The sequence below is a fragment of the Hemiscyllium ocellatum genome, chromosome 18 (genome assembly GCF_020745735.1).
Source record: "Hemiscyllium ocellatum isolate sHemOce1 chromosome 18, sHemOce1.pat.X.cur, whole genome shotgun sequence".
Classification (NCBI taxonomy): domain Eukaryota; kingdom Metazoa; phylum Chordata; class Chondrichthyes; order Orectolobiformes; family Hemiscylliidae; genus Hemiscyllium; species Hemiscyllium ocellatum.
Genome location: NC_083418.1, coordinates 68,548,118 through 68,560,973, shown reverse-complemented (window position 1 = coordinate 68,560,973; position 12,856 = coordinate 68,548,118). Strand labels below are relative to the sequence as shown.

At 43.2% G+C, this 12,856-nt stretch overlaps 1 protein-coding gene across 4 annotated transcripts in view; it reads right to left on the bottom strand.

The window, feature by feature from the left end:
* Window positions 1-11,994, bottom strand: part of lrp4 (low density lipoprotein receptor-related protein 4) — a 392,905-nt gene extending 380,911 nt beyond the window's left edge. For all 4 annotated transcript variants that reach the window (XM_060839081.1, XM_060839083.1, XM_060839082.1 and 1 more), the window contains exon 1: window positions 11,683-11,994. In XM_060839081.1, the coding sequence (XP_060695064.1) occupies window positions 11,683-11,740 (58 nt within the window). In that variant the 5' untranslated portion in view covers window positions 11,741-11,994. The remainder of the gene's footprint in view (window positions 1-11,682) is intronic.
* Window positions 11,995-12,856: the final 862 nt, after the last annotated feature.

Below are 12,856 nucleotides of genomic sequence, written 5' to 3'. Positions count from 1 at the left end.
CTTCAGAATGGATGTAGCTAGGAAAGTGTGAATTGACCAGCCAATTGAAGCCTTTTTAGTTTTAAGGTCTCCTATCAGCTACATTATAGGATTCATCAAAACAAATTAAAAACCTCTTCTTTCCAAAATGTAACAGGCATAAATCCATCTTTGTGCTACATGCCTCACTTTATATTTTTAGAGGATCAATCTGTTCAGGTAGATTATGAGACACCCCAGTGGCAGGTAGGACATGATTCTGGGCCTCAGTCCACAGCTAGGGACATTCCTACAGTGACACAGGAACACCCTTCCTCATATTGAGGTCACTCCATCAGTACATCATTTAAAAGGTCTTCTGGGCATGAAAGAATTATCCTGAAAGAAAATACACAGCTTAAGACAGCCATTATAGTCTAATTCAATATACGACAGTCTATCAAATTAGTGACATATCAGTGTTATAGTTGCAGTGACTTATGTAAAACTAGTCCTTGTGATTAAGCCAGATAAAGTTTCTCTCAAACAAAAATAAGCTCTTGGCTCATGTTGACCTCACTCCAGCCACTTTACAGATGACATGGTTTATTTCTCTATAGTGCCATAGACTATTAAATAAATAACCTTCTTGTGCTTGGAAGAAAAGAAAAAGCTGAACCATCCTTAATATTTTTCAGTTCAGCCTTAAACACATCTAGCGTGTGTCAGCACTTGAAATAAGGGGTGGAATTTGTTACTTTGCGATTTAATGAACGTACGCAGTAAACAAACAGCAGCAACTGCCATTCACTGTGCCAAGTCTTCCTATGATTTAAGTCAATGCTCTGTCCTTGGCAATGAGATACCATACACTACAACTTGCATTCAGAAAGCATGTTTAATGGTGAAAAACATCCGTTTCACAGATGTGTAATGACAAAAATTGACGAGACGCCAAAGAAGAAGAGGTGATTAAAACCTTGCTCAGAAGGATAGTATTACACAAGCTACAGCTCAAACAGCTCACTTGGCCTGACAGGTGCTCAGAGAGCCTCTAAGGTGGATAGAAAGATGGAGTAAAAGGACTGGGGAAACTTAACCACAAGGAGGGGCAGGTCGCAGTTTTAGGATCTGTTGGGGATCTTGTGGGTGGGTACCAATCTGCAGTCAGCGCAATAAAAAGGTTGGAGAGACTTATGCATGGAGTTATGAAGAAAAAATGGAGACAGCTACAAAAGACAACAGAACAGTCTACAGTTGAGAGGAAACAGAGGTCAGAGATGCAGTGATAGCTTGCAAAGACAAAAAAAAAGTATCAGAAAGCAGTTTTGAAATAAGGAAACAGAAGCTGGGGAGAGGGAACCATGTGATACATTAACTTGTGAGATGGCAAAAAACGAGGTTGTGTACTTGGTTTGACTGCAATGGCGTAAAGATATCAGCATGTGGACCTCAATGACATCAGTGAAGTCACAGAATTATGCAAGTTCAGGGCTAGGACAGGGAGGTAACTTGGCTCCAATGGCAAGTGCAGCATGTGGTATAGACAGCTGAAAGGAAGATCGCAAATACTGTACATTCTCATTTCATAGCAGAGCTTTGCGAGTGGTTTGCTACACATGTCTTTTCCTGTTCCACAACAGCAATGTGTAATGCTTGCAGTCCACTAAAGCATCCACATCCCATTGCCATCCAATAAATGGACTGACTGCATAAAATCAACCTGTTCAGGGATGCTATTACACACCTCTGGAGCAGTAGGACTTGAATTCTTGTCTCAAAAGGCAGGGAAGCCTTCTATATCATTTCTAAAAACTGGCATTCAGCTGTGGTTAAGTTAGTGGAACAAACAAAGTTCTAGGTTCAAATCCCACTTCAGGGCTGGAGCACAAAAATCAAACTTCACATTCCAGTGCATTACCGAGGAAGCATTGCATTATTGCTGGTACTGCCTCTCAGATGACATGTTAAGACAAGACACTGTTTACCTACTCAGGTAAACACAGAAGACACTACGACAATTTTGAAAAGAATTTGGGAATGATTTTGTGTCCAGGCTAACATTTGTCTATCAAATCAACTTTAGAAAAACAGAGAGAGAGAGAGAGAGAGGGGCACAGAGAAAGAGAGAGAGAGACAGAGAGAGAGAGAGACAGAGAGAGAGAGGGGCACAGAGAGAGAGAGAGAGAGAGAGAGAGGGGCAGAGACACACAGAGAGAGTTTACCAAGCATTAATAACCTGCTGTATTTTCTACAGTACATCAACCACATTTTGAAGGTGCAAAGTTATCGGAGCTCCCTAAGAGGAGCTAAATAAATGCAAGTCTGCAGGAGAAATCATGTCTCACAAACTTGATTGAGATTTTTATAAGTAGTAACAAAAAGGATTGATGAGAGCGGAGCAGTAAATGTGACCTATATGAACTTCAGTAAGTTGTTCAACAAGGTTCCCCATGGGAGACTGATTATCAAGGTTAGATCTCATGGAATACATGGAGAACTAGCCATTTGGATACAGAACTGGCTCAAAGGTAGAAGACAGAAAGTGGTGGTGGACGGTTGTTTTTCAGACTGGAGGCCTGTGACCAGTGGAGTGCTACAAGGATCGATGCTGGGTCCTCTACTTTTTGTCATTTACATAAATGATTTGAATGCGAGCATAAGAGGTACTGTTAGTAAGTTTGCAGATGACACCAAAATTGGAGGTGTAGTGGACAGCGAAGAGGGATACCTCAGGTTATAACAGGATCTGGACCAGATGGGCCAATGGGCTGAGGAGTGGCAGATGGAGTTTAATTTAGATAAATGCGAGGTGCTGCATTTTGGAAAAGCAAATTTTAGCAGGAGTTATACACTTAATGGTAAGGTCCTAGGGAGTGTTGCTGAACAAAGAGACCTTGGAGTGCAGGTTCATAGCTCCTTGAAAGTGGAGTCGCAGGTCGATAGGATAGTGAAGAAGCATTTAGTATGCTTTCTTTTATTGGGCAGAGTATTGAGTACAGGAGTTGGGAGGTCATGTTGCAGCCGTACGGGACATTGGTTAAGCCACTGTTGGAATATTGCGTGCAATTCTGGTCTCCTTCCTATCAGAAAGATGTTGTGAAACTTGAAAGGGTCCAGAAAAGATTTACAGGGATGTTGGCAGGGTTGGAGGATTTGAGCTGTTAAGGAGAGGCTGAACAGGCTGGGGCTGTTTTCCCTGGAGCGTCAGAGGCTAAGGGGTGACCATAGAGGTTTACAAAATTATGATGGACATGGATAGGGTAAATAGGCAAAGTCTTTTCCCTGGGGTCTGGGAGTCCAGAACTAGAGGGCATTGGTTTAGGGTGAGAGGGGAAAGATATAAAGGAGACCTACAGGGCAACCTTTTCACACAGAGGGTAGTACGTGTATGGAATGAGCTGCCAGGGGAAGTGGTGGAGGTTAGTACAATTGCAACATTTAAAAGGCATTTGGATGGGGATATGAATAGGAAGGGTTTGGAGAGATATTGGCCGGGTGCTGGCTGGTGGGACTAGACTGGGTGGGACTAAATTGGGTTGGGATATCTGGTCGGCATGACAGGTTGGACTAAAAGGTCTGTTTCCATGCTGTACATCTCTATGACTCTATAACTAGCCAAACTACTCCTGCAGAGGAGATGTAAAAATAATTTTAAAATGAGGCTTTTTCAGTATTCACTTACTTTTTATCTTAAGTTCAATTGTAAGGAAACTCCATTTTCAATTATCATATGTGCATTCCATATTAATTGTCTTTTACAAATTGAAATGATTCAAACCTATAAAAAGTTACATAACTCGTGTAAACAACAAGGCTACCTCTTGTTGAAAATCACCTATAAAGTTACATTAAGCATCAGTGGAAATGCTTCTTAAAATGTTGCAGACTGACACAGCATTTTCCTTGCCCCAATTTCAAAATACATAACTGAACAATAATGAGAACCTCCACGAATCAACTCACTGATATAAGTTTAGCAATCTTATCTGAAGTAAAACCATCTGCTAAATAGGTTCCTTGGTGAGATCAAAGATCCTTTATCTCACAGTACAACCAATTCCTCTTCTTAAAATCAGTAACTTTCTCATGAACTTCAACAAATTAGAGGTATTGAAGGACGAATTACGTTTTTTTTTCATTTAAGGAAGTTTTAGCAGTGTCTAGCTTTTGGCAATAAATGAACATATTATTGCCTGGAGCCACATTATCAGTATTTTGGGTGGTCTCCCTTATAATAATAGCAGTGTCTAATGAAAGTCAGCATGTACATAATAGATCACTTTCATGTTGCATGGTTTTCAACCAAAGTAATCCTCAAACTGCTATTTCTTCATTAAAAGGTTATAATTAATCAATGCAGTTTCTAAAACAATCCTCTTGCTTGAATGGATAGATTCCCAGCTCAGTACTTTTAACTCTTCCCATTCCAACAACGTGAATGTCTCCTTTTTTACAAGTCATGAAAATCCCTGAAGATCATAGTTATCACTGAAAGAACACACTTGGCCTATGGTTATAATGCTAAAACAAAGGCTACAAAAACCTTCAGATTGGTAATCTCAGGCATTACTGGTTGCAGCCACAGTTTCCCACAAAGCCAATTTTTTTAAAGATTGACAGAAAGGTTTTCTAAGCCACTCGCACTTGGGGAATTTCCAGGCACCCGAATGTTGAATCAGATGGCAGTGTCTAGGTAACAAAAAACATTGTAGCAATCGCTCACTGCACCCCTGTAACGCAGCAGTGACCTCCAAAGCCTCCAGAGTTCACACGATAATCCTGGCCTCTGCTCCTCAGCTGGCCCATAAACACCAACAGGGAGCTGCTGCATATTTCCCTGACAGCTATGTCCACGTGTGGAATCAGTGTTTTCAAACAGCCACAGAAGGACACAGCCAGATCCTGCCTAGCTTCCAGCTATTCTTGTAGTTGCCCTTCACAGCAATGGTGAAATGTACATGAAAAGAAACATGGATTTTCAGGGCTGGAATGAGAGCCTTCATTACATATGTTTTATCATCTTGAATGTTTAACGAGTTGAAAGTATAAGGATGTTATATATGAAGTATTTTATCCCTAATGACATCATACATAAAAGGTGGATGGGCTATGCAACACTGTCCAGTATCCAGGGGTGTGCAGACTAGGTGGGTCAGCCGCAGTAAATGCAGGGTTACAGGGATAGGTCAGGGCTGGGCCTGGTTGAAATGCTGTTTGGAGCAGCAGACTTGATTGGCTGAATAGCCCTCTTTTTCCAGTGTAGGTTTTCTATGATTCTGTAATACATTACCTCACCCACATTATAACTAAAATACAAAAGCAAAAATAGGTTCCTATTCCACAAGGATTTGCTTTCTACTTCGAGAATAGACCTTTATTTATTTGAGTGTCACAGGCCATATGTTCATTTATCAAAAGCAACACCAATCCAGATGTGATGACATTTTGTGCCTCAGATTGAGGTCCTTCGGGAACGGAGTAACTATCTCAACAAAAAAAAGTTATTGAATCATGGAGAACCATTAGATCAAACAATTTTTCATCTTGTAACCTTGCTCTCTTCTGAGTCTAACTGCAAAACTGAAACAGCACTGTTCAAACTCTGTATAAGTATTAAGTACCAACAGGAGCTTCCTTTCTTCAACTTACTCTAGATCTTTTCAGTTTCTGCACCATTCCAATTAGAGTTACAGTCAGCATATTTCCAAGAACCCCGCAACTACAGTTTTTGAGTCAAAGAGTGTGGTGGTGGAAATGCACGGCTGGTCAGGCAGCATCTGAAGAGCAGGAGAACCAACATTTTGAGCATGAGCTCTTCATCAGGAATGAGTTTTTAAGTGAAGCTGTAAGAGCAGCTTTGATTCTCTTGCCTCCCAATGGTTGCTTCTATTACTCCCAGCACATGGATCAAAACTGGGAGATCGTCAGGTATGGCATCCTGAGTAACAATGTACTTCCTACACTTGAATGTATGATACAATTACACCAGTTTGCTACCTAAGGCGCTGAGAACTTACATCTTGACATGATCGATTCTTCACAGATGTCTCCAAAATAATAGGTGTATGTAGCTCTAGCAGCATTCACATATATATGAAGCCATTCCAACAGAACTTTGTCCCGCTTTCGATCCAGCAATATTTTAGAACAAATGTAGCAAAAGTGCATTTACCTTGATTTTACAATATTAAAAGAGAAGCCAGATGGCCTTGAACATGATTCACAGAAAGTGAAAATCCAAGTACAGCAAACAGTTAGGAAGGGTGAGTTCTATTTTGTTCACTGAAATGTAAAAGTAGATTAGCCTTACTACAATAGTAAGGGATTTAATGAAGCCACATTTGGAGGACTGCACGCAGTTTTGATCTTCTGATCCATGGAAGGGTTATACTACAAGGTTCACTTGACTGGCTCTCAAGCCGACGGGATTGTCCCTAGCAAAGAGATTGAGTGAACCATGCCTCTATTCCCTGGAGTTTATAAGAGAGATGATCTAATGGAAACACAACATTCTCAAGGGGCTTCACAGTGTCCCTGTTGAGTGAATGTTGGAGAGTTGAGAACAGTCTCAGCCTCAGAACAAAAGGTTGACAGGAAAAGACATTTCTTCATCTGAAGAGTCGTTAATCTTTATAATTCTCATGCCCAGAGAGTTTATGGATCCTCAGACATTGGGTTTGATCATGACAGAAGTCAATAGACTTTGGGTACTAACAGAATTAAGGGATAAGAAGACTGTATGGGAGGCTAGGACTGAAGTGAAAGCTCAACTATGATCTTGAATGATGGAACAGGATCAAAAGGGCCTAAAAGCTCTTATTCCTCAAGTTCTTATTTCTGCCAGTTGACCGATAATGTTGAAAATATCTTGCTATCCTCACTAACGTAATTAAGATTCAGGCAGGATGTCAAACAATTTGTAAATTATTGCCGACACTAATCATAGAATCCAGTCATGCAGTTTAGTAGAAAATGATGTGATGACACTGCCTCATTATTCTAGGCCCCCAAGCTAATTCAGGACAGGGAGAGAGGGAATGAGAAAACCATAGTAGCAGCTGTTGTTGAGTCAGCAAAATACTCACTGACGGTAAATTTACTGACAGTGCTACACAATCTGCTTGAGCGTGGCGCTTACACTGTTCCCTTCCATTTCCTCCATTATGTTTCTTCTCCTGAGAGAAGTGACACACATCTTTTCCCACAGGCTCTTTGCAACCTCAAACATTGTGGCCAATTTTCAGAATGGTGAGAGCATAGTGACAGCCAGGTACTTACCTGGAGGGAAAGAAACAGTAATACTTGGAATGGACTGCACAGATCATACGAGAGCTTCACTGAGGTATGGACGAGGAGACTGTGTCACATTTGCAAGTTTTGTTGATGATTAGCAAACGCATGACAAACCACATTCTGTCCTCATTCAATCTGCTGTCCACATAGAGGCTCACTGACTATCAATCCCAAACTGAAGATTCAACTGATTTGTGCTCACCTTCCCCAGTCTAATAATCAGTGGTACCTATTACCACCGAGACTGAGAAGAGCGAGATCAGACACGTTGATACTCAATTCCACCCACTCAGTCCTTGAAACTCATTTGTAGGCAGAATATGTGAGGAGGAAAGTAAACTTTTTTGGCAAATTAATTCAGTTATCTGTGATGAATAATATTTTGAGTAGACCCCTAAACACCCAATTGATTTCCATTACATATTCTGTCGTATATTTGATATCTCCATGCTTCACAATTGAAATAAAAGCAGTAAACTTGAAAATGACATGCACTGGCCCAACTTGTAGATTTTTGTCCTAATCGACCTGGTCAGAGATGTTATGACACATCTCTGGAGCAGGTGGGACTTGAACTTTGGCCTCTGTGCTTAGAGATAGGGACACTACCGCTGCACAATAGCCCTCCATTATACAAGCTATGTATCTTGTATAGGTCAAACGGAATTCAGCACATTAATATCCAAATACTGTTTTTCTTTCCATTTTTCTTAAGTATTCAATTGCATTAACTGTTTTTCTCTCTCTCTCCACAGATGCTGTCAGACCTGCTGAGTTTCTTCAGCAACTTCTGTTTTGATTACTGGCCTTCCCCTCTGAGAAGTAATCAATCCCTGATGGTTGAGTTTCCTAAACTCAATGTCATTTGCAAACCTTGAGTCACTTGAGTTCTGAGGAAGGGGCACGCGACCTGAAACGTTAACACTGATTTCTCTCCATAGATGCTGCCAGACCTGCTCAGCTTTTCCAGCAATTTCTGGTTTTGTTTCTAATTTACAGCATCCCCATTCTTTCGGTTTTCACTTGCAAATCTCTTGATTAGGATAACGTTGGTGGGCTGAAGTGCCTCCTCCTTGATCTCAGAGGCTGGCTGGGGCAGAATAAATGAACTGGTCCCCAACAGAAACAGTTAATGCAATTGACTACTTAAGAAAACTGGAAAGAAAAAAAAGTATTATTTGGAAATTAATGTGCTGGAATTCCATTTGACCTGTACAAGATGCATAGCTTAAACTTAAGCTTGAATGAAGTTAAGAGAATGAGTCCAGAACATAGAGGGTGTCCAACACTTGTTACCCCGTGGAAGGTGGGGGAGGGGCGAATACAGAATTGTGCACGATCTGAATACCCACCCGGATAATATGTTTAAACACACCTCCCGTCAAAATGTCGTAACACCCCGCGGATGAAACAGCGAGAAGTGAAATGGACATGGGTCTGAAACGTGACCACTTGTTTGTTTCCGTTTCGGACTCGAACCACAACTTGTGTCCTGCTAATGATTTTTTTTTGGGGGGGGGGGCGCTAGGACCACGTGGTGGTCTCAGGAGTGATCCCGCAGTTTGGATGGGAAGGCGGTAGCAGCAGCAGTAGCAGCTCCGGGCTGTCCACTCGGTGGCGGCAGAAGGGAGGGAGGGAGAGGGATTGACACTCAGTTCATGAACAAGACAAGAGCAACGTGGGCAGAGGCTGACGCCGGACAGGAGCTGCTTTTAGGAACAGCCTGGCACCACCACCCCCAACACAGAGACAGACAGACAGACACTTCCCCACCTCCCCCGTGTGTCCTCTTAAAGCCACAACGCTCGGTTAAAACCTCCCTTTCCGATTGCGTGGGTAACAACGTGCTGAGACACAGCATTCAACAAATGGCATGAAACAGAGAGAACCGAGGCATAAGGTATAATATAAATGAGTATGTTAGATAGGTTTCACGTTTAAGAGATATTGGTACCATTTAGCGCTGAGAAAAAAAATAGAAACAGCGCAAGGAAGAGGGATAGGTCTGTTTGATCGTGCGGGGGATGGAAGAATTGGGAGAGGGCGAGATTGAATAGGGATGGTGCAGCCCCTGGAGCAGGGCCAGCAAGTAGCAGACACTCTAAGAGAGAGAGAGAGCCTCTACCCTCTGTCCCCCAGACCCAGCCATCTCTCTGGACACAAATTCTCTCCCTACCCCCATCACACACATAAAGCGACCCGTCCACCTCCAATGCACAGTAGTGACACATTATCGCCACCGTTCTTAGAGATTGCTGGCGCTGGTGTCCTGCACTGTCTCTCACTAACGAAAGATGAGGAATTTCGGGATGACCTGATGATCGTAACGATCTGAGTTCGTTACCCAGATCTGTCCTGGATTTTCTTTTTTAAAAAGGAAACAAACTGTGATAACTCCACTTAAACTTGCTGGGCGTCCAAAGTGACCTGGTATTTCTACAACTGGGAGTTGAAGCTGCTAATGTGTGTATGAGTGCGAGAGTGTGTTAATGTCAGGCGTCAGCATTAAAAACATTCCACGGAACAGTTCAGCGCCCTGTAAACGCGTTCCGCTGCAGCACATTGTGTGTTTCCGAGAGTGTTTTGATCATTACCAACCAGAAGACTGGGTAATTATAGCACTCGGACGGAAATGATCGAGTCCAATTTCCCCCAACATCACCCCCCCCCCCCCCTCGCTACCGCCGGCTCCGCTCAGACAAAGCCAGAAGAAATGGAGAAGTTTTTAATTAAGAAAAGCGCACAGTCTATTCCGCATGGCTCCCCGCGCAAGCTGCAAATGCGATGGCATTCCAGATAATGACTTTCCAAAAGCAATGTCCCCACTCGTCCTGCGGTGTGGAGTGTTGCTGTAATCCTTTGTCTAACAACAGATAAAGACTGAACTGGCGCCTGCATATTTTAATTGTGTTGTAAAGGCAGAAGAAGGTGAATTACCCCAGAGTCTGCTGCCTGGGGAGAGACACAGAGAGAGAGAGGTGGGTGGGTGGGGGTTGTATCTGATCGTCAATAGAGGTAAAACTGAAACGAGACAGGATCTTAAACAAAATAACACCTTACACGACCCCAAATGTTGAAGGCACCCAGTTTTAAGCAAAATATGTGAGAATTGATTTGGGGAGAGGGCAGAAAGAGAGAGGATAGATAGTTCAGCTGTCACTCATACAAGAATGCTGCAAACAATCTGACCAGCCTGCAGAAGTTTTTCTCTCACTCACACAGACACACACACAGACACAGAGACCCACACAGACACAGACACACAGAAAGACAAACACAGAGACCCACAGACACAGAGACCCACACAGACACAGAGACCCACACAGACACAGACACACAGAAAGACAAACACAGAGACCCACAGACACAGAGACCCACACAGACACACACAGCACTTTGGACTTTAACTTGAGTTGAGAGAGGAGGGGAAGAATGAGCTGAAACTCGGGCTGATCTTCTTCCCCTCCCCGACCCCCAACACCCCATGCTCCAGGGCTGGGATGTTTTTAAATTTAGGGATCAGTTCTGGGTATAAAAACCCTCGCAGGGGCAATATTACAAGTGGGCACATGGCTCTGTGGAGCAAGTTTTGTCTCCTCAGCATTTCACTGTTTTGAGTTAGATCCCACCGAGGCAATCCACCCCCAATACATACACTTTCTTTAAATACACCGACAAATATACAGAAAAATCACCTTTTGTAGAGACTGCAGTATCTTTTTTATTAGGTAGACAGCGAGTCTGTTTAAAAATGACCAGTTTTATTCAGACTGTTTTGACTAGAGAGGACAGAGAGAGAGAGAAGAGAGTTCCGCCTTCCGTCTGCAGCCGAGTGCTCTCATTCCGAATGCATACCAGCTCTGGAGGCGGCTGCTGTTAGAACATGCAAGGTGTTGAAAACCTGAAGCCCGGAAAATGAACTCTGCTGCCTCGCTAATTTGTTGGAGGCTGCCTGAATCTGCACACCTCCCCTCTCAGGACTCCACACACACACACACACCTCCCCAAATCCGTCCTGATTTTCCAGCCTTATTTTTTTTTTAAATCAAAATGCCCAAACCTCCAAGACAAAGAAACCGAGCACACGCTTCCAAACTTATATTGAGTTTGCTTTCCTGCACAATGTGGATTCGTTACACCAAGACTCACTTTATCACCCGCCCGCAGCTACTGGGTCTGCAGGAATGAAGTGGGAAAAAGTTGCAAAGTGAGTGTTAAGTGACATTTACCCAGGTCCCAAAACTACACACCGTATTCCACACAGACAAGGTGAGAGAGGGTATCATCCCTGACCTGGGCTCTCCCCATGGACCTCATTCATCGCTGCTCGGCCAGTTTGCAAACTGTCCCTCTCTTACACTCCAACCACTCTCTCCTCAAAACACACTGGACAGGAAAACAAAGTGTTCAGGACAAGAAAGATCTTACCTTGGGTAAGAGGCACACTAGCAACCAAGAAGCCAAACAGCAGCGTGACACGCTGCATTCTGATGTTACCTCACTCCTCAAGATCTGTGTTGATTCAACCAGAACTTCTGAAAATTTTTTTGTATGTATTATAAAGAAAGGAACAAATGGTTCTTTTTTTGGCAAAAAAAATAAAAATCTCAGCAGACAGAGGGATGGTCAGATCATGGTGAGCAGCGCCGGGGTTTCTGGTGAAAGTGTCCCCCTTTTACTCTGTGTAAGATGAAAGTTGACGGCGCAGTTGCTCAGCATCACGCCAGCGTGCCTGCTCACTCCGGCTTTGCCAGCATTTCTCCCATGTACTGGGAAAAAAAAGGGAGCATGGAGTGCACCACTCCATCCACAGGGGGAGGGGAGGGAGCGCAGGAGAGTTCACAAACTGATGGCAAAAGCAGAGTACCACCAATGTCCCCTCGCCTCAACTCTGAACACTTTATACAATCACTCCAAGTATCTCAGTGAAGGAAGCGATTGCGATAGGAAAGGCGCGTGCATTTCTGTGGTCAGTCACCAACTTGATTCCCAACACCCCCCCCCCCCCAAGCCCAAGTCGCTTCTTGAATGTGAGAAGCTTCCCCATCCCTAAACTTGCGATAGTCAGTCCCATTGGCAGAAGCTGGACTGACCCAGAAGATACCAGTGGTTGAAACATTAGGGGACATTTCACACAAAGCATTATCTTAAGTTACGTTCGAAATTACTCAGTGCAACCGAGTTGTAACATTGTAACAAATTGGAATTCTCAGAATTTGTACAACATCTTTTAATGCAGTACAAAGCTTCAGACCACTTCACAGCATCCACAAGATCATAAGAGCATGAGACATGGGAGCAGAAAGCAGGCCATTCAGCCCATCAACTCTACGCTACACTGAGATCACAGCTGATCTGAAAATCCATAACCCCACTTTCCTTTTCTCCAAGTCCTTAAAAACATCTGTCTGTCTCAGCCCTGAATATATTTTTCAACACAGCCTCAACAGCCCTCTGAGGTAAAGTATTCTATTACCCTCCAAGAAAAGAATTTCCTCCTCTCTCTTCAATGTGTGACTAGCTTATTCTGACATTATGACCTATGGGGTAAAAACAATGACTTGCAGATGCTGGAAACCAGATTCTGGATTAGTGGTGCTGG